General features: G+C 47.0%; 1 protein-coding gene across 1 annotated transcript in view; it reads left to right on the top strand.

Annotated features, from left to right (window-relative positions):
* Positions 1 to 5,815: 5,815 nt before the first annotated feature.
* ADAM12 (ADAM metallopeptidase domain 12) overlaps positions 5,816 to 21,928 on the top strand; it is a 299,802-nt gene continuing 283,689 nt past the window's right edge. The window contains exons 1-2 of the mRNA XM_040486933.1: positions 5,816 to 5,828; positions 6,647 to 6,783. Of these exons, the coding sequence (XP_040342867.1) occupies positions 5,816 to 5,828; positions 6,647 to 6,783 (150 nt within the window). The remainder of the gene's footprint in view (positions 5,829 to 6,646; positions 6,784 to 21,928) is intronic.

Genomic DNA, 21,928 nt, shown 5'->3' with positions numbered 1-21,928 from the left:
GCTAAATGACACCCATGTACACTTTGCATCTGTGATCTCACTTGGTCCTTTTGCCAGCCTTCTGTGGTGGGCGATGGTCCCATCGCCTCCCGGACACACAAAGAATCTGAGTGTCGAGCAGGGGACACTTGCCCAAGGTCATGCGTGTGTGGCCTGTGATGGCCTTTCAATTGCTTGAGGATCAACTGCTTCTGCACAGCCCTCTGCCTTTTCATACTCCAGGAGACCTTGTCAATTACTTGATGCTTTTCACTTGACTGTGGCTGCCTCGTCTTCTGCCTGAACGCAATGTAACAGTCAAGGGCAAGCACTCTGGTCAGCGGTGTTTGGAGCCCTCTGTGGTGACCAGGCGTCTCTGAACTTCTGATACTGAATTTCTCCAGAAGGACATTAGTCCTGCGAGATTCGTATTAAGTTTTAAAAATGATACATAGTAGACTTGATTTTATTTTACATATCTAATTTTTTTTTAATGTTTAGAGAGAGAGCAAGCGGAGAGGAGGGGCAGAGGGGGAGAGAGAGAGAGAGAGAGAGAGAGAGAGAGAGAGAGAATCCCAAGCAGGCTCCACGCTCACTGCAGAGCCTAACGAAGGGCTCGATCCCATGACCCTGGGGATCGTGACCTGAGCCAAAATCAGGAGTCGGATGGATGCTCAACCTATTGAGCCACCCAGGCGCCCCAGTAGACTTTATTTTAAAGGACAGTTTTAGATTTGTAGGAAAATGGAGAAGATCGTGTAGATTGTTTACACCTTCCCCACCTCCACGTTCCCGTTATAAACATCTTATGTTAAAATTGTACCTTTGTTACAACTAATGAACCAAAATTGATAGCTTTTCAGCTGAACTTCGTACTTCCTTCAGATTTCCTTACTTTTTATCTCACGTCCTTTTCTGTTTCTCCATCCCACCCAGCATGTGGCCCCAGATGACATTTAGTCATCCTGCCTCCTTGGGCTCCTCCTGGCTGTGAAGGTTTCTTAGAGTGCTTGTCTTTGATGACCTGGACAGTTTCGGGGTGTGCTGGTTACGTATATCGTAGGATGCACCTTTTTTGGCATGTGTCTCAGGTCAGACTGGGGTCATGGGTCTGGGAGAGCAAGACTACAGAGGTAAAGTGTCATTTTTATCACATCTTATGAAACGTATATGCCACCAACATGACGGGACTGTTTATTTGCCCTTGATCCTCTGGCTAAAGTAGCTTTTTCAGGTTTTCCCTGAAATTCTTAAAATCTAAAATTACTCTTTTCAGATTGACTTTTGCCATGGTTCTTTTGAGCATCCCTGGGCTGTCGTTTTAAAATCACATTCCTGGGGCACCTGGATGGCTTAGTCAGTTAAGCATCCAACTTTCAGTTTTAGCTCGGGTCATGATCTCCCGGTTTGTGGGTTTGAGCCCTGCATCGGGCTCCACGCTGACAGCGTCGAGCCTGCTTGGGATTCTCTCTCTCTCCCTCTCTTGTCTCTCTTCCTCCCCCCAAATAAAAATAAAATAAACTTGGGGAAAAACAGGTTTAAAATCACATTCCTAATTTCCATCCAGGGAGTCTGTAGATGAAACGCAAGAGTGACAGTATTATTCGGTAAGGCTGCAGATAGGGATCTGAACCAAGGAAATATATTTGTGCTTTATGGGAATGTTGCCACTGTATTTGCCTGCAGCAAGGAGCACTTCAGTCAGGTCTATAAATTTTTTTTTAACTCTCACATATTTGGGGCTGAGGAAAATGCATTACGAGTTTCCTAAGCCCATGTCCCCAGATTGTTACGCAGCTCGTAATGGCCACCTCGACCTTTCTCTGCCCCACCCCACCCACCCCCAGCTAGATTTTCAAAAGAATATTTATCTTAATCCTATTTTTAGTGCCTCAGATCAATTCTTCTCTCTTAGGTCCACGTAGGGGAAAGGCAGAACTCCAGGTGTGATGTTTAAGGTTTACCTTGACTAGCAATCTCATCTGAGTTTGCCTCCCCAGCGGCCCAGGGGCAGCCTGAGCGGATCCCCACCAGTTCCTAAAACCGGCATTTTCTAACGATCGATAGCCCACGGTCATTTTCGTGCCGTCAGTGTGGTTTGGTCAGACACCGTCTGGAAGTCTAGAAACGTGGATTTGGACATCCTAAACTGACTTCATGCAATAAGCTTTTTTGAAAGCTCTTTGACTGCATTGAGCTTCCTCAACCCTGTGAGAATCCAGAAGGGAGAGAATGTGCTTCCCATCCTGCAGAGGGCAGACAGGACTTCAGGGGCAGGCCTGGAGAGCAGAGGTGTGAGAACTCAAGCGCAGGGCCGGATTTTGCTGCTCCAAGATGGCTGTTCTCTGTCTCATAACTCCGCCTCTGTCTCCACCTCTATGGAGCTGAAGCCCTTGGTTGGCCATTGGAAAGTTGTTCCCTTAGCAAAGCAGGCAAAGGAGGCTGAGCCATGGGCAGCCAGGCTCTGGGTGACTCACATGGTGGGGAGAGATCCAAAGTCACTTTGCGGGCGGGGGGTGTGTGGGGGGGTGGTCTTCATTACTGGTTTTTTTCCAAGACCTTAGAACCCATCCCTGTGAAGATTCTTTCTTGCCGGCCGAATCGGGTCTTCTACGTCCCCTCTTGACCGGCCACAGTCAGGTCTGAAGATGAAAACCTCAGATGAGGACACAAGCAAAGCAAACACACGTGTTATTGCAGAAGATAATTGTGTGAGGAACCAAACTATCTAATATCCTTTTTTTCCACCACGAGACCAAGGAAAACTGGCCATTTTATCAAACTGGCCAGCAGTGTGTCTGGTCACCCAATAGACAAAAAGCCAAAAGTCCCTCCTCACTGTAAGCTATTCCTATTTTTTTATCTAGGCAACCGAGTTTTGTTGATGCCTAAATATTAGGAAAAACAAAATGTATGCAAACTGTCTATTTTATAAGGTCCTATTTTTTTTCCCCTGGGTTTCTAGGACTCGAATGTACACATCGTTCAGGACCTGCTTTTATGGTTTGTCAACAAGATCACTCCATAAAATACATTCTGATATCTCACAGCTGTGTATAATTTATTCTGTCTATCCATGCAGCACAAATAAAATTTTTATTTGCATCGTCTAAAAGAAAGAGCAGTGTATAAATACATAAGCAAAGCTCATAAGAAACGGTCTTCTGCCTACAGATACTGCTGGGGGGATATTGTGCAACCAATTAAAAAGCGGAGGGAGGGCTTCATTATCCATGTGCATAGACAATAAATACCATGCACAGCAAACAGTGCCGTTACTCAATTTCTTAAAAAGGTTGCACAACATTCTCCTAGTGCCGGCAGAGCCTGCCTCTAAATTCTCCTCGGAATATTTAGAAATAGAGCCTCGTAGACGAAAACGGTTCAGCCAAAAAGGACTTCTTTTGGATTAAGATGATGGAGTATGTAGGTGAAAAGGGAAGTGTTTGGTGGTTGGAACATTTTGCCTTCAGGAGAGTAGATAACTCTTTCTCTGCTACCAAGGGTCTCGGAGGAAAGAGGTGCAGAGGACTGAGAATGTTCCCGTGTTTGGTTTGTGCAGCTTCAGCGTGATTACCAACTAGGAGGCCCCACAAGGTTCCCCAGCTTCCCCCAAATCAAGGGTGTGGACTTGCTCCCCTCCTGCTCCCCTGCTGGCCAACTTTCGCGAACGATTCACCCAGGAGACCTGGGCTGTGTGGCGCCGTCTCCTTCCTTCCCAGACGTATGGCTTCTCAAGGGCGTTCTATCACACACAAAGACTGTCATCCAAGTGTCTGGGGCTGGGCGAAGATCTCTTCCAGGTCTTTGTGCAGTGTGGCTGGAATACCCTGGAAAGCATCCGGTCTTCCCCACTGTGGCTGGGTGGTGGGTGGCGGGTGAGGCAGAACTCCTGTTTTGGATTTAACGAGCCCTTGGACAACCAGATTTGTGACTGACTACTCAAGTGAACCACTCACTTGGGTTGGAAATTTAACTGCCTGGAGTAGCTTCTAATCAAATTGTTTTGCTTTTGTAGAGAAAATGTTTCGATGCTTGCAATCACTTTCTTAACAGTTTTGCCCGAGTTTTCAAAAGATTAACGTAACGGCCACAGTGACTTTTGGCATGTGGCATGGCTTTCATCAGTTTAGGGGAAAGTTCAGACAGATTTCCCATTTTTATTCCATAATTGCTGGTATTTCAAAGCTTTCTTAGTCCAATTCAAATTAATACACCTCTCTCTTAAGATAAATTCAGCTAATTGCACTCTGTAGTCTGGTTCAGCAGGAGCTATATAACTAGATTAACACACACTTTCAAGTAAATTCCAACTCGGGAATCCCGCCGAGGGTCCAGAGCAAGAGATCTGGGTCCTGGCAAGGCTCAGAGAGTGATGTCGATGTCACCAGTGGATGACGTTCTCTATGCTTCACGTGTATTTTCTCCTTCTAGCCTCGCCACGCTCTGCCTCATTTTATGGAAAGGGAGAGAACTTGATGTGCCTCTGTGGACTTGTTCTTCCCATGGCTCTGTGTGGGCCTGGAATATTCTCATCTTCACGGCTGGGCTTATATGCATCCAACAAATAACGATCTTTCCTGGCCTATCCATCAAGAGTAGGCCTCCCCACCGCTCTACCATCACCTCATGTTTTCTTATTCCCTTCTATTTGGAAACCATTGCAGATTTGCAGGAGTGGCATAGGGATTACACAGAGCCCCTGTAGCCCTGTGCCTTCTTTGACCTGCCTGCTCTCTGAAATGGTCTTGTCTGTTCATCTTGCTTTCAATACGAGAACACGTATTCATGTCCCTCTCTTAGATGCACGGGATAGAGAACTGAGTCTTCCGGGGTGAAGCTACATTTATGAAATGAAGGTCCCGCCAGGATAGGCAGAGGGACTGACTCTAGGTGACATTAGGGCATATTGGGCCAAATCAGAAACAATGGGCTTTTTGAATGGGAGACATCAGAGTGCCCATCAGAAGGTAGGCAGGGATTAAACAGTTGTTGAATGAGCGAGTGAGTGAACGAGCCAACAAGTGGGCAAACAACTGGACCAGAGACCCACAGCTGATAACATGGAAGGGTCAGTACAGGTGCTTGGGTATGTCTCATCCCCAAGCCCCTACTTGTAGTGACGTGACACTGCCAGGGAGTACATCGAAAGGCATGAAATCAAGCTGGTGGGCGAGGGTCATTTATGCACAGTCTCTATGCTGCCAATGGCTGCCCCCTCTGCAGTCAGGAGAAGGGATTCTGGAATCTTCCCTTTGGGTAGCAATTCTTTCCACTTCCATCCAGCCCTCCACCAGTATCCACAGATGTCACCACCTGGAGTGGGCCCCTCTGGGTGCATGGCCAGAACCCTCATCACTTGAATGCGGGTTCATCCCCAAAAACTCAGCTCCTCTCAGCCCTGAGCACCACATGATTTCCTCTTCTTGTTCACGTGGCTCATGGTCCTCTCCCCGCCACACACTGCTTGTGGCCACCAGGCCCACTCACTTCCTCTGCCGCTGGCCATCTCCCCAACTTTTGGCTCATCCCTGTTCCTGTGGTCCCTCAACCAGTGGGAGTTTTAAATGCCTTGTGAGCAGCTTGAGAATCTTCCCGATCGGCTGTGTCAGACAGTTAATACTCAAGTAGTAATCCTTTTGTAACCTGAATATAACTGCAGGCTTCCACATTGAGAATGATAAAATGGTGTGGATTTAAAAGTATTTGGGGAACTGTAAAATGTCTAGGATTAAAATTTCAATACCATTTGTGCCCAATAAATGTGAACTCCTTAGTAACTTAAAACAGTGCTATTATGACTCAGGTCTGAAAATTATGAGTCCTGGTTGAAGAAATGGGAATAACATGTGAGGGAATCTGCTCCCATCCTTTACCGTGAGGGATAGACTGTGGTTGCACCACATAGCAGGATTGTGACCTCATCGGAGAGTGAGCCCAGAGAAATTACCGTACTTGTTAAGAAAGTGATACACACTCCAGAAGAGAAAAAATGTTATACTTTCCATTAGGATTGTTTATGGATATGGCGCTAAATTGAACCTGTGTCGGGACATTAACTGGTTCGACAGGACCCCAAGAAATAAGATCATATAATAGTTTATTGAATGACTTAATTTTTTTTTTTTTACATAAACCAGTCTCGTCAGTCTGAACTGGCAAATTAATTTTGTCTATAGAATCACTCACTGAAGCATATAAAATTAGCCTCCGTAAGTACAGAGAGGAGACTCGGCATTGGGTTGAGCTGATTCACTGGGACTTAAGTAAATGGCTTTAGTCTTAATACAGCTAAAGCCTTGAGATGTTTAATGGAGAGCTGGTCTTAAGCAAAGCATTCATTCATCATTTAAAAAGTCACTACTTGCTGTGTTTTGGTTGCTTGTGGAAGGACAGAATTATATATACTTTGACTTTGATTATCACCCAGCACGTGCCATAGGACTTGGAGGGGAAAATGAGCTTTCGTTTGAGTCACGACGTCGTTTGGTCAGATTGACAGAGAATTCATCACCTGCAACACTGACCGTGACTTAATAGAGAATGCTGTTTCTTTGGTCTCCTTCAACTTCTGGATATTTTTGTGGAGTTGTTTATGTCATGAGTTTCTGATGTCAAACTCTTCCTGACAAGAATGAAGAATGGGGCTGTTTTCTTTCTGACGCAGGGGTGAACCCAGGAAGCAAATCAGCACCTTCCATCCAGCAGGCCGGAAGAAGGGGCCGGGGAGCAGCTTACGAAATAGTTCAGGTCTCTGTCTTGAACGGAGCCCTCTGGGACCCCACGGAGAGCATCCACTCAAAGGTCAGTTGTCTTGTGTCTTCTCGTTTTCTCGACTGTGTGATGGCTGAAGTTTGAAAATCACGTCAACTGCCCTTATTTTCTTTGGTCCAAGCTTTGTCTTTGTTTTAATGTTGACTTTATCCTTACAGAGTGAAATTTTGTAGAGGGACAGTCTTGATGAGGGGCCCAGCGTCGTTTACGTCTGCTAAAAGTTACTTTTCAAACACACACAGGCGATAACGTGTCCAGGTGTACAGTTTCTGTGTGTGTGTTACTCGAGGGCTGGGTATTTTTCTGTATTCATGTCTATTTCATCAACATTTTGATGTTATCGATTATCGGTAGAAACATGTTAATGTGACTTTTTTAAAAAGTTTGTAATGAGTTTTAATGCAGTTTTGTGCTTTGTTGACTTTGATACATATTTGATTTGAGCCTTCTATGATGTAAAAGAACAATACAAAATTGAACCATTAGCGATTAAGTTTGATATTTCGATGAGTTTTAGGTGCCAAATCTACGCGACTTTCTTAAATTTCAGGACTTGTTGGAACAGTTGGAGAGTGATAAAAATCTATAGAAATATGAGCTCTTTGGAGAGATCACACAGATGGCTTTGTCCTTGTGTTATGTGGAACTATTTTTAGATTATTTTTCATAATAGAAAACAGATTTTTTTTTTTAAGAACAGTTGAGATTGTGAAAATCCTCTGTGGCTTTCTGAAAGGGCTGCAGTGGGCCCCCTTAATGTGAGTAATGATAATATGATTTACATCACTGATTTATTTTCTAAAGAAGCTTTTGGTTGAAAGTGAGCAATCGGAAAGGTAGGAGGTTTGGTTAAAGGATCCAGATGCCAAATCTACTCTTTTGGATTTTTCTGTTTCATGGAAACTGTTGCAAATTTAACAGGCAACGGGTAAGTCACTTGCGGTGGTATTGATGGTGTTTCCTGGAAGAAAAACTTAAGACGTTAAAGAATATTTCACTGTGTCATTAATCTGAAAAATTAGAGATGTTATGATAGATGCAGAAAAGAGAAGCATACTATACCAGAAAGTATGCCTTTAAAATATTTATAGGTGCTAATTAATAATACAAAAATATGGAACCATCTAAAGTTTCTTGGGGCGTGGAAGCCCTTATGGAAGCTTTCCCTGATTGGGGGGTGGGGGTTGCCAAATGTAGCAAATAAAAGTAGAGAATATCCCCGTAAACTTGGACTTCAGATAAACAGAGAATTTTTTTTTCAATCTGTCCCATGCAGTATTTGGGGTATTGTTGTTTATTGAGATACACGTTTAACTGGTGCCCTGCCCCTTGTCTGGCAACCCTACCTGGGGTGCGTATCAGAGCCAAACCTGATGAGTGTTCTTGGCACGCCACTGGAATGGACCAGTTCAGGTGGGGTCTGGTTTCTGACCTCCAGCTTCATCCTTCCTGCCAGCCAGCCGTCTGGCGGACATCCCGAGGCACGGCGGCGCGTCTTCTGCTTCTGGCCAAGCTTACGACCCGATGACTATGGGGCACCCGCACCAGCTTTAGAGAAAACGGAGAAAACCATTATTATTTGATGACTGTCTCAGCTCCTCTGCAATTGTACCTCCAGATTAGAACCATGCAGGTGGTAGACACATGCGTAGGACACTCAAAGGACTCCGCCTTACCGACATTATTTAAGGGAATAGGGGCTTAAGAGATTTGGGGGACCGCATTTTGTCATAATGCCACGGGACTCGTGAAATCAGCCTTATGGCTCTGTCATTACGATGTGTGCCCGTGTGTGGTAGTTAACCGCTAAGGGCCTGCATGAGAAAGGGCGCCTACGACACGCTCGTACACGCGTGCCATAATTCTCCACGAGGGAGATGCGTGTACCTGTTGGGAGAATAGGGATTCTGACTAATGGTGTGTATGTGTGTGTCTTTCCTTGTCATCAGGTTGCCCACATCTTCATGTTAGACATTTTCATTCTCATTTCATTTCACATTAACAGAGTATATCCTCAGGTATGCAAAACTTACATTCATGAATATTTTTGCCACACAACTCTGCCTGCCGTACCTGAGAATATGGAGTTGTGGGTTTAGATTCTTGCTTTTCTGCCCTGCTCTTTTATTCTTTGCTCTCCTGTATCTTTCTGTTCAGCCAGTGTCTTTCCTGAGAGTGTGCTTAGTTTGGGGAAGGCCCAGGCATCTTCCCTTTTATAAAGTGCTCCTAGGGGATTCTCATGAGCACACAAGATTAGAACCCTTGCACTGTTGGAAAGCGCTGGAGTGCTGGTCAACCCGACTGAGCTGATTTAGGCAGAAGTACTGTTACATTCCACACCTCCTTCTCCCCGCTGTGATTGAAATATATCTGGATGGGATATTATTAGGTCCTTTTCAAATGAAGCACCAAGCCATCATTGCCACTGATAATTTACTTGACAGAGACGAGGCTGGGAAAGAACGTGACCTTGCCCGCGTTGGAGAGCTTCTGGCATTTTATTTGTCTGCTCGCTGTTATTTTGGTCTATAACATGAGGATAAGCCTGTCTGCTTTCCCTCCGTCTCAGGGCTGTTACAGGAATGAGCGTGATGAAACAATGGCTGTAAAATCCCATGGGGAACTAAAACCCGCTACACCAATGGAAGGTGATACTACAAGTACAAAGTGTTTTAGGGACCCGTCTCCAATTTCATGTCTTGAAAGAAAAAAGGAAGCCCGGGGAAGGCATGTCAAGATGTGACAGATCGGGAGATGACCTGCGTTGAGCCCAGCCTTTGAATGCTCCAGGAAATGTCCAACCACCAGCCTGCTCACATGAGAACGAATGTATGGAAATAGTGTGTGGAATGGAAAATAGAAAGGCAAGCAGATTAGAACGTGCAACCGAAGCTTCCCTTTGCATATTGTGGGTCTCAAATATCAAATATCAAATGGCAACTAATTAAAACGGCAGAAGTAGATTCCGCTCCATACATTGAAAGGAGCCTTGCTTCTCCTTCAAATAACCATCTGTGTCAGCCCTCCTGGGGAGACTTCTCCTCACGTGGGTGGGGGGCAGGGTGTTCACCCCACCCCCCGCATTCCCACCCCCCACCCCAGTAGCAGCCCCCCCTCCCAGCACTTCCTCACAACCACGGTTCTTGCCAAGGTCATAGGTGGCCTCCCAACTTCCAAAGCCAGCCCTTCCTTTCACTCTGTGTCTTACTTATCTTGACAGTGATTCACCCTCCTTTGAAATTCTCACTTTCCTTTGGCTCCCAAGACCCTGTTCTCTCTTGTTTCTCCCCATATGTCTTTAATTCTTGCTTTTCATTCCTCTTTTTGGCTTTGTCCTTTAACGGTTGGTTTCCGCTGACTTTCTTCTGACTGAGGGCTCCCGCTGGCTGTGCCGTTCACTTCTGTGGCCTCACTGTCCGCCTAGAGCGGCGTGGGGGGCTGTTCACAGGAATGACTCTAGTGACGTTAGCCACCGCCCCTCAACTCCTGCTGTGTGGGAAGTGCCCCGCCGAAAACATTTCACATGATGACCCCAGTACGTATTCTCTAACATATACGGACTTAAAACCCACATCACTCCCCTTGCCTTCACTTCTGAGATTTGGGCCTGACATCCAGTGGATTCCAGGAGCCTCCAGTTGAAAGTTCCCAATTATTTTAACTGCGCTGTGCCCCAAAGTGGACACAGCCCCTGTCAATCTTCTCTATTTTATTTAATAGCCCCTAGAGGATAACATTGTCATCCCCTTCCCCCCGCCCCCCTCAGATCATGAGGTTGGAGACATCTGTCGAGTCCCCTGGCCCAATATGTCTAACACATGCCCCTTCCCCACCATGGCTTATTAGTCCTTTATTGCTACAGACATACATAATGCAAGCAGAGTGATTTGTCTAAGACACAGAGCTAGCCTGTCACTTTCCTGCTTCCCAGCCCCTTCAGAAGCTCCCCATGATCTCTGACTCCAAATCCAGGTTTCTTGATGATGCCCAAGATGCCTTATAGGCGGGGCTGTCCCGATGCCAAAGGCCCCGCTGTACCTCCCAGCCATCGAGGTCATCCGGGCAGGGCAGCCTGCTGCCTAAATGTGCCATCCTTGGTATATGCTGTGTCCCTGACACCTGAAACCCCAGCTTGAATTATACCTTCTCTCTCTCTCTCTCTCTCTCTCTCTCTCTCTCTCTCTCTCTTTGATCTTTATTCATTTTTGAGAGGGAGAGAGACAGAGAGCAAGCAGAGGAGGGACAATGGATTCCGGCTCCTCTGTTGCCGTATCATGATGGACCAGTGACTAGCCCTGGCTGAGCCTCTGTTTCCTTATCTACAAGCGAGGTGTGAACGTGTCCCTTGCTGCCTGACCCAGCACGCTCGGCACACTGAGTGTCCGCCTCTTTCCTTTCTCGTAACTCATTCTGGGCTTTCCGGAAGGGCCTCTCGACGTCGGCACTGTCGCCAGTGGGGCTGGGTCGCTCTTTGTTGTGTGTGTACAGGCAGGGGGCCGTCCTGCGTGCCATAGGGTGTTCGCGTCCCTGGCCTTTACCCACTAGATGCCGGTAGTGCCTTCCCCTCCACTCATGTCGACTCCAAATGTCCCCTGAAGGGGCGGGGGGGAGGTGGTGAACACCTGCCCCGTAAGAGCCACTGCACTGGGGGAAAGACTAGGAAGGATAAGGACAGTTACTAAGAACCTTCCCTTGACTTCGGATGGAGCTAGACCAAAGGCTAGTAAACCTTGTCTGGGAAGACCTAGACGGTCAGTAACTCAGCTGTGTGGGTCCCACGCCGTCTGTCTCAGCTGCTCAGCTCTGCCCTTGAAGCTTCAAAGCAGCCCTAGACAATGCCTAAACAATCAGGCATGGCCAGTTCTAATAAAACTTATCTGTGGACATTGAAATGTGGATTTAATAGAATTTTTACGCGTCATGAAATAGTCTCCTTTTTAAAAAAGAGAAAAAGTCATTTAGAAACGTAAAACCATTCTTAGCTCACAGGCAGTAGGCTGGATTTGGCCCACAGGCTGTAGCTTGCAACCCCTGAGCTAGATGTCCATACTATAGATATTTCCCACTAGGTGCTCCCACTAGGCGGCCCGGCAGGGTGGGTGTTGTGTAAGTTTGCAGACCAGGGTGCGGAAGCACTTGGAACGGGAAGTAGTCCGTCTGGCGACCAAGCCCAGTCGGTCAGATTCTGAAGTCTTGTGTTCTTTCCTTAGCGCCCTGCTGCCCCCCCCCCCCCACCCCGCCGGAATATCTTTAGCTTTTTTTCCTCTTGTGCTTCGTATCAGGACCGGCTCATAAATCCAGATTCCGAAAGCATGGCTTGGAGGGCAGGTGTTCTCCCCGGCTGTCTTGCCACCAAGGAAGCTCTGACTTTCTCGAGATGTGAGTGCTATTCCCAACCCTCCAGGGCATTTTTATGCACTCTTATCCTGCAGCTGACACACAACAAGGACGAAGCAAACCGGGGTATTGTGCTTGGTTCACCTGTGTCCCCACCACCACCTTTGGGAGCACACCTCTTAGTCAAGGAGGGGCTCCGGGATGACATTTCCACGTGGCTCACTGCCAGCTCGTTTATTTCCTGTGCCCTCTTAGCAAGGCCCTGATGTCATTTGTTTTAAAATTGGCTTGTTGAATCAGGTATCCCTACAGTTACTGCGATTCGCCCCCCCCCCCGCCTTCCCCACCTCAGACCTCTAGCATCATCACAGACCTGGGACTTTTGAAAATATGTTTTTAAAATAACAAATTTATGGGGCGCCTGGGTGGCGCAGTTGGTTAGGCGTCTGACTTCGGCTCAGGTCACGATCTCACGGTTCGTGCGTTCGAGCCCCACGTCAGGCTCTGTGCCGACAGCTCAGAGCCTGGAGCCTGCTTTGGATTCTGTGTTACCTTCTCTCTCTTCCCCTCCCCCGCTCGTGCTCTTTCTGTCTCTCCCTCTCTCTCAAAAATAAATAAATCTTAAGAGAAAATAACAAACTTAGGTAATATTAGGGGATGGAGTGCTTTGCATTGTTTAAACAGAGTTACAAATTTCTTTTTGCTTTATGGTTCTTAGGTAAGACTCTCCATGTTTGAGTGACAGGTGGGGTATATAGCTGCTTGGTATGAGGAGGAAAGGAGTCTGACGAGTTCTGTTTTCAGTTTTTCTGCATTCATCCAAGCACATGTGAGTGTCTGCTGTGTTCCAGGTCCTAGGTCAACTTCCTGTGGGAAGGGATGGGTGAGCCTCTGTCCGCCCTTAAGAAACTCGCAGATGAGTGACCGGTTATAATAAATTTAAATAAGTGCTTAATAAGAGATACGTGCTTTTTAAAATAAGTGACTTTAGAGTCATTTTAGATTTACTGAAACATTGCAAAGATAGTACAGACAGCCCCATATACCCCACACCCCACTTTCCCTGTGATTCACATTTATATTGGTATGACACATCTGTAACAATTCATGACGTATGGCCTTTTAAGATTTTTTAACCTGAACTCTTTCACTAAAAGGAAAGTTTCTGGGGCTGGAGGACATTTAGAAGAAAAGAAAATGTCTAGAAAGGCTAATGATTTATTTAGTGACTTGTTTGTTTATAATGTTTATTTTTGAGAGATTGAGATAGAAAGAAAGAGCATGAGCGGGAGAGCGGCAGAGAGAGAGGGTAACAGAGGATCTGAAGCAGGCTTTGCGCTGGCGGTAGAGAACCCGATACGGGGCTCGAACTCACAAACCACGAGATCGTGACCTGAGCCAATGTCAGACGCTCAACCAACTGAGCCACCCAGGTGCCCAGAGGAAGGTTTAAATCACAGTTTAGACTAAAGAGCATATCTCCCCGAGAGAGACTTAATGTTGTGTTTAATGGTCTTACATCATGCGACGACTGAAGATGCTCTCACCTATGCGTTTACTCTGGAATTTCTCAGAAGTCAGAACCTAACCAGTGAGTTGGTGGTTCCTTCCTAGTTGTTCAGGAAACAGTCATGTTGGTGATGATGGTTCGTTCAATCAAAGTTTAAAGTTCAGATTTTTTTTTTAAAGTTTACTTACATATTTTGAGAGAGAGAAAGAGAGTGTGTGTGTGCACATGCGTGCACACGCATGTTGGGGGAGGGACAAAGAGAGAGAATCCCAAGCAGGCTCTGCACTATCAGCACAGAGCCCGACACAGGGCTCGAACTCACAAGCCATGAGATCATGACCTGGGCCGAAATCAAGAGTCAGATGCTTAACCGACTGAGCCACCCAGGCGGCCCATAAAGTACAGATTTTTTTTTTTAATTCCATTTGTCTTTAAAAAGTGAGAGGTTGGGGCGCCTGGGTGGCGCAGTCAGTTGTCCGACTTCAGCCAGGTCACGATCTCGCGGTCCGTGAGTTCGAGCCCCGCGTCAGGCTCTGGGCTGACGGCTCGGAGCCTGGAGCCTGTTTCCGATTCTGTGTCTCCCTCTCTCTCTGCCCCTCCCCCGTTCATGCTCTGTCTCTCTCTGTCCCAAAAATAAATAAACGTTGAAAAAAAAATTAAAAAAAAAAAAGTGAGAGGTTTTTTTAAACCTATCACAAGAATGCCTACAACCAAGTATGTAAAATCATGTGAAAAACAACTGAATACAGTGCTGTGATTGTAACATAATAACTGTGTAGAGAGCTTGTGTGAAATTTTCCTCTTGTATTGATTTAACGTGCTATGGACTCCCCCACTTCTTGCATGCTTCCTTGTGAGGGTCAGGTATGTGTTTTTGAGTGGTATACACCAGTATTTTATAACTGTTTTGTTATTGCCTGACTAAAGAGAAAAATTAATTTGAATTAATCTTAATTGAGTTTAGCTTACCTTAAATTATATTTCTCTTTTGGGAGAAATGAAATGCTAAGAAACAAGATCTGTTAGCTAGAGTTAAGCTTTGGAAGGAAACAAATGGTTGTAATATCTACGAATTTTCAACCCCTACCCCAAGGACCAAGTTTTGCCCCCTTGAGGGCAATAGCCACCTACTGAGAACAGGTGATGGGCACCATCCGTAAATGGGCAAAAGGAAATGTATGTCTCCCCAGACTACATGTATTTACAGCAATCTGCCCATTGGAGATTTGGGGCAGGTAAGAAGAAAAGTTGATTTCTCCCTCTCTCAAAGTCTTGTTCTTGCTCGACTTTCTAAAGTAAGTGTTTCATGTGAGAACAATCTTGGATTTACAGAAAAATCACCAAGGGAATACAGAGGTCCCACATACGTCACCCAGTGTTCCCCCCACTATTATCTCATGTTACAGTGCATCTGTCACAATTAAAGAACCAATATGGGTACATTATTACTAACTGAAGTCTGTACCCTATTCACATTGTCTTAGTTGTTTACCTAATGTCCTTTTTCTGTGAGACCACATTACGTTTACTCATCATCTTGCCACTTGGTTCTGACGGTCTCTTAGACTTTACATTTTTGACGATATTGATAGCTTTGAGAAGTACTGGTCAGGGATTTTGTAGAACATTCCTCACTTGGGGTTTGTCTGATCTTTTTCTCATGATTGAGCTGGGCTTACCTAGGTTGGGGAGGAGACCCCAGAAGTCAAGTACTATTCTTGTTACAACATAGCAAGTGCTATCGACGGGCCTTATGACTGTTGCTATTGACCTTGATCATCTGGCTGAGGTCATGTTTGTCAGGTGTGTCTCCTTTACATATCGGATTCTTTGGAAGGACGTGCACATCTCATGCTCAAAGCAGTTCTGTTCCACCCCCTAGAGGGTGAAGTGGCTGCATTAATTAGCTCTAATTCTCCTGCAGGGGAGATTTATCTCCTCTCCCTATTTACTTATTTATTCAGTTATTTTTCTGTATCAGGATGGACTCATGGATATTTATAGTCTGGTTTGTAATCCAAAACTGTTTTATGTTATTGTTCAAATTATCCCTGCTTTGGCCATTGGGAGCACTTTCATTTGGCTCCTGTGTCCCTTTGACATGCTCCCTGTGGAGTGTGTGTGTGTGTTATCACTCCCCAACTTTCTGTCACTACAAGAAGCACCGGGTCTGTATTTCCTGCCCAGTCCTAAAATCAGCCATTTCCCCACAGAGCCCTGGCTCCGTGGAAAATGGTGTTAGACCTCAAAATCTGGGCACTGGGTGTGCTCAGCCGCACTGCTGTGTCACTTGTTGGTCTTCTCAGCTGACAGAGTAAGGAAATAGTTGTGTGTGTTCCTGCTAGATTTTAAGGAAACAGACTTCAAATTCTGGGTCAAGACTGGGACACACCATACCTTTTCACACTATATATATATATATATATATATATATATATATATATATATACACACACACACACACACACACACACATATTAATATTTCTTTATTTTGGGGGAGAGCACAAGTGAAAGAGGGGCAGATAGAGGGGGACAGAGGATCTGAAGCAGGCTCTGTGCTGATAGGCTGACAGCTGCAAGCCCAATGTGGGGCTTGAACTCACACACGGTGAGATCGTGACCTGAGCTGAAGTCAGATGCTCAACCGACTGAGCCACCCAGGTGCTCGAGTTTTAATTCTAAAAGTTATATAAGAGAAAATACACCAGGAGTTTGGCTTTTTGTGGCTATACCTATGCAGCCAAAAATGATGAATGACTGTTTTCAGTAACCTCAATCAATCCTTGAGAATCAAACCTAATCATTAAGTTCTTTTCCCTAAAATGTTATTTTAAGAAATTAATGCCCGACTCTCCAGCAGTTGACCTAATTCTGGCTTTTCAGATTCCCTGAGTGGATCCCTGCCTCAAAGGCCATCTTTCTGCTAATTATCGGAAATTTATTTGACCTTTTCCTAAAAGTGGCGCACAAAAAGATTTTATTCAACAGGCGTAACCGTTTTCATTTGCAAGTTTTACTCACTGAAGGTAGTAAGGGTCTTTTTTTGCTTGAACCCACTAATGTTCCAAGCATGTAATTTAAAGACATGGTCATAAACCCAAACGGAGTTGGTGAGAGCACAGCTAATGAGCCCAGGGTTGTAGATTATGTCTGTTAGGATTCCCTCTTCCCGTGGGAGCCATTAGCTGGGCTCCATTCTGTGGCCTTCCTGGCATGTGTGTCCCCATGGCATCTCACAGGGGACACCCCTGAAGGTATGAGGGCAGACAGCCCAAATTCGAAAATGTTATGCATGTGCTGGGTTTCCAGGGCTACGTTTGTATATGCAGGTGACATGTTTCACACCTGTGTTTCCCAAACATCGGTCACCCACGATCTACGTGAAAGATCTCAGCCTAATTGTAGAAACAGCCACACTTCACAGTTTATTCATGCTTGATATACTGATTGTTTTCACAACCACATAAAAGGTTGTGAATGAAAAGTGTGCTGTGTACCTCTCTAAATGCATCCGTCTGTCATCGGAGAAGACCTTATATCATTTGAAAACAGTTGAAGACCTCTCACAGTTTCTTCCTTTTCTCCCTCTGATAGATGCTCCTTGAGCACCTCATTAGGGGTGCTGTGCACAGCTGTGCAAATTAAGCCCTGCCTCACTTGCAGGGGGGCTGGGGCCATCGGATCCCCAGAGTTGAGGAGTGAAAGTCCATCTGCTTGGCGGCCGAGCCCAGTGGCCCAGCCAGGAACAAGCACCATCCAGTAGAATTCCATCTAAGACTTGTTGACGTCTCACTTCTGAGGGGAAAAATTTTACCGACTAAACATCGTCTTCCCCTGAGTTCTTTCCGTATACTCATTTAATCAGCAAGGAGTTATTGAGAACCCCTCACATTCCAGGCCCCCATGCTGGGTGCTGGAGATACTTAAAAAAGTAAAATGCGTTAAAAACTGGCAATTTCCTGGCAGAGCTACTGGGAAGCTTGCTCAAGCAGAGCTCTGGGAGGTGGAGCGTAAGTTAAGAGTCGAGAGCCCACGAAGGGGTAGAGAATTCTCTCGCGGCCCCTTTGAAATCGAGTCCCTTCTTTCAGAGTTCAGAACAAGACCACTGAGCATATATATGATCTCTGGTCGTGCCTGTTCGGCTGACGGGAATGTGTGTGCATGGCCAGAATTTCTCGCTGGTTTTGGTCTTAGGCGGGCTATGTGGGAAGCCGTCGGATCCCTGGGACCTGTTGGCTGGCCTGGCCCTGGCCGCCTCCGTACGTGTCCCTGCTCATCTGGAGCCCGGAGAGCAGGCGTTGGTGGGCTTGCAGATTTCACGTCTGGGCTGTTCGGGGAGAGTGAGGTTTTCTGGGTCCGTAGACCCCCTTGCTTCCCTGCCTAAGTAAGGGCAGAAGGGAGCTTTTTAAGATTCACCTCCAGAGCAGCCTCGGGGGGAGTCCCGGAGCCGAGTGTTTCCAGCCTGCTGTTTCATGAGCAGGTATCGGGGCCTCGTCTCGTTCAGTCTGGACGCGTTTCTGGGAAGGCAGCTGCCACGGGAAAACGCCTGCAATGGGCATATACCACAAACGGGCCGTCGCCCTCCGAGGCCCGAGGGCGACACCAAGATTCCCATCTCACTCCCAATTGCCCAAGCAGCATCGGTTGTCGGTGGGGAAGGACAGAAACAGCGTCCCGAAGTCACACACAGAACGTCGAGTGTATTTTTGTCGGTTACAATGGACGGGAACGCGGAGACGTTCTCCTGGCCCCCGCGAGCGTTGCCGGGGGAGAGCTGGCCACAGGGGCTGGCAGGCGGGGGACTGGGTTGGAGGGGCTTTAAAGATCTTTTCCTGTAAGATAAATGTCCAGAAGCTGCGGAAGTGCACGTCTTTCATGACGTCAATACCCTCAAAGACGACACGTGTCCATCGCCCGGTGAAACGTTTCCGGCGACACCTGCCGGTGTTGGCGGAGAACAGTAATTGGAGCATGCGCAGAACTGGCCTATTGCACGCAGTAACCTCGGAGGCACCGCCTCTCAAGAAATTCCTACAGCCGGGGCGGCGAATGGATTTAGCTCTTTTATTTGAAGCTGCCGAGGCTGGAGGAGCTCGCCTTGCGATTTCCTTGCTGGTATTTCCGAATCACATGGGAAGACACAGGAAGTGACAGGCTCTAGCTTCTGTGCAAACTGAGGCAGCCCGTGGAAACCCTCCGCGACTCTGCGTCCTTCTGTCCAGAAGATCCTGGTTGAGATTTGGAAACCTGCTCTGCATCGTCCGTGTTGGGTGGCAAATTGTAGTTTTCTGTTTGTTTTTGCAAACTACTCCTTAAAAAAATTTTTTTTAATAATATTATAATATTTATTTATTTTTGAAAGAGCGAGCAGGGGAAGGGCAGAGAGAGAGGGGGACAGAGGATCAGAAGTGGGCTCCGTGCTGACAGCAGGGAGCCCGATGTGGGGCTTGAACTCACTAACCATGAGATCATGACCTGAGCTGGAGTCGGACGCTTAACCGACTGAGCCCCCCAGGTGCCCTGCAAATGACTCCTAAACACCTGTAACAGTTAAGGCACTATCTGGATTGGGGTTTCCAGATGAAGCAGGGCCTTGAATGCCATGCTAAGAAGGTGGGAACTCCATTCCAAAGGCAGTGGGAAGCCGCCTATGATCTTGAGCGGTCAGGTGACACTTGGGGCAGTAGTTTTAGAAGCGATTTGAGATAGAGGATCCGTTTTAGGGAGGCAAGTGGTGGCAAGGCTATAGATAGATTCTGCTAGAGACAGCGTGTGTCAGGCCTGTGAGGAGACCAGAGTGAGAGCTGGTTTAGGGGCTCTTGTCTTCTGCATGCTGTGTCCACGGCACTGAGGCTGTCAGAGCTGACGGCTCACAGGATGGTCGTCCTCGCTCTGTGACTTTGGCAAGTTACATGACCTCTCTGAACCTCCGCTTCCCCATTAAAAACAGGAACCCTAAAAACTACCTAGTTGAGACAGATATTGCAAAGGTGGTGTTTAAGTGTGTATGTGCTACATGCCGAGACTCGCTGTGTTGGCCATTTTGTTGTTTATACTTCCCGTGCCATGAAATGTTCTCAGAAACCTGGTTTCTAATGGCACGTGCCATGGTAGCATCTCCGTGGATCCTTCACTCTCTGGCCCCTCAAATCCACCCTTACTCTGCAGAATGAGTGTTTCTTCAACACAAATCTGACTGTGTCTTCGAACTGTTTAAAAAACATCAGTGACCCCCACTTCTCTCGGCAGAAGACCCAAACCTTTAATGGGGGGCCTATGCGTCTGTCCATGATCTGAGCCCCTTCCGTCTTCCTCACACTGCGCTTCGCCTCCAACTCCCTGACGGCTTCCCAGAGGCTCGGCTTCCCGCCTCTGCTCTGCACAGTATTTCTACACCCTCCTTCCTTCCCTGCCCTAGGACCCTGCCTCCCCTACCACGTCTTGTCTCCATTTTCCTGGACTGATCTCAGAAGTTATCTTCTTTGGTTGGCGTCACCGACTGAATGTTTGTTTCTCCAAAGTTTGCATGTTAAAGCCCTAACCCCCAGTGCGATGGTCTTTGGAGGTGGGCCTTTGTGGGAGGTGATTAGGTTTAGACAAGGTCATGCGGCTGGGGCCCCAAGGATGGGATTAGCGTCCTTATAAGAAGAGGAAGAGACCAGAGCTTTCTCTCTACCCTGTGAGGATGCAGTGATAATGTGACCATGCGCAAGCCAGGAGAGCCCTCGCCAAGACCCCAACCGTGCGGACACCCTTATCTTGGACTTCCAGCCTCCAGAACAATGGGGAATAGGTATCTGTTGTTTAAGCACCCCTGTCTGTAAAGCAGACCAAGGCAGTGGTTTTCCTGAACTCACATACACAACCCCTTGTCACCCTCTGGTTAGCTGCCAGATACCCAGTCAGTACCCCCATCATGGCGCATGTTACCCAAGCACTCAGTCAGTACCCCCATCATGGATTATGTTACCCAAGCACCCGGGCAGTATGCCCATCGTGGTGTGTGCTATCCACACATAACAGTTGATTTTCTTGTTGGTTTCCTAGGCAAAGTGTGAAATCTTTAAGGGCAGATACTGTGCACAGCTCATATCAGTATCTTCAGTGTCTGTTAGTACTTGACACATAGTAGGTTCCCAGAGATGTTTGAATTCATATTTATAAGAGTCCCTCACTTTTCAATTATTCCATTTTTACCTTGACTTTTACCTCGACTTTTGTTTTGGTCTAGTGCTTTTTCATTTAGGTTTGACGAAGGCTACAAAAGATTAAAAAAAAAATCATTTCTGTAGATAGGTTCACAGTCAAGGATCTCCCTCAGGTACTTGCATTTTCAAATGCTTGAAAATGTTGGTATAAACGATGGGCTCTTAGGCAGGTCTGCTTTTCCCAGAAATCTATATGTCGTATCTCTTGGTTGATTCAGGCGTGCCCCGGTTTGTAAGTGGATGGTGCTCCCAGTTTGTCCAGGATGAAGGGCAGAGCCCTTTCCCGTGTGGCCTCATTGAGATGATGCTCTAAACAGAAGCCAGGCTTTGGCCTGCAGCCCTCATGCTTATCCCTGCTCTATTCTGTCTGCCTGAAAACTCCCTTTAGAGTGCCCGCCTCCTGCCGTATCCTGTCCTCACCCCACCCTTGCCTGGTTTCTGCTTTGCCTCCGCTCGGACATCCGGCCTCCTCTCCAGCAATCAGATGAGCTTTCCCCCCTCCATATTCCTGGCACTTCTGTTCCCCCCACTCCTTCCAAGCGTGGCTCCCTCCCTACCCACCTCTCTTCTAGTGGCCCCAAGGAGGTGCTACAAACGCCAGCCCTTCTGTTTGAAGTTGTTTAAGACAGAGTTGATGGTCTCCTCTTCCACACTTGGCTTCTCCTCTGGGATTCCATCTGTAAGAGCCACAGGAGCCCTCCTGTGAGTGCCCGTTCCTGACCTCCATGCGTGAGGCCCTCCATCACCCATCTGATCCCTGCCGGGAGAGCCTTTCCTCAGCTCTGCCTCAAAACTACCTCCTTAGGGAAGGCTTCCCCGACCATCTCATGTAAGTAGGTACAAACTCAGTTAGTTGCTGTCCTTGGTCTCTGTTTCTTTCACACCATGCCTCGCCATTTTATTCATATGCTTGTATGTCTGCCTCCCCAACAAGACTGTCTCTTCCAAGAGGGTGGAGACATCTCTCTTTTGCTCACCACTGTTGCCCAGAGTCTACCACAGAAGCTTGTGTGAGAAGTACCAATGCCATCTGGGTGGGTAGATGAGGGATGGGGGGTAGATGGATGGAGGGTGAATAGGTGGGGGTGGCTAGGGCCAACACCTTGAAGCAGATGGTG

Source organism: Herpailurus yagouaroundi, unplaced genomic scaffold (genome assembly GCF_014898765.1).
Source record: "Herpailurus yagouaroundi ecotype Mexico unplaced genomic scaffold, PumYag 163, whole genome shotgun sequence".
Classification (NCBI taxonomy): Eukaryota; Metazoa; Chordata; class Mammalia; order Carnivora; family Felidae; genus Herpailurus; species Herpailurus yagouaroundi.
The sequence above is the reverse complement of the archived record's forward strand: the minus strand, read 5'-3'. Positions and strand labels throughout refer to the sequence as shown.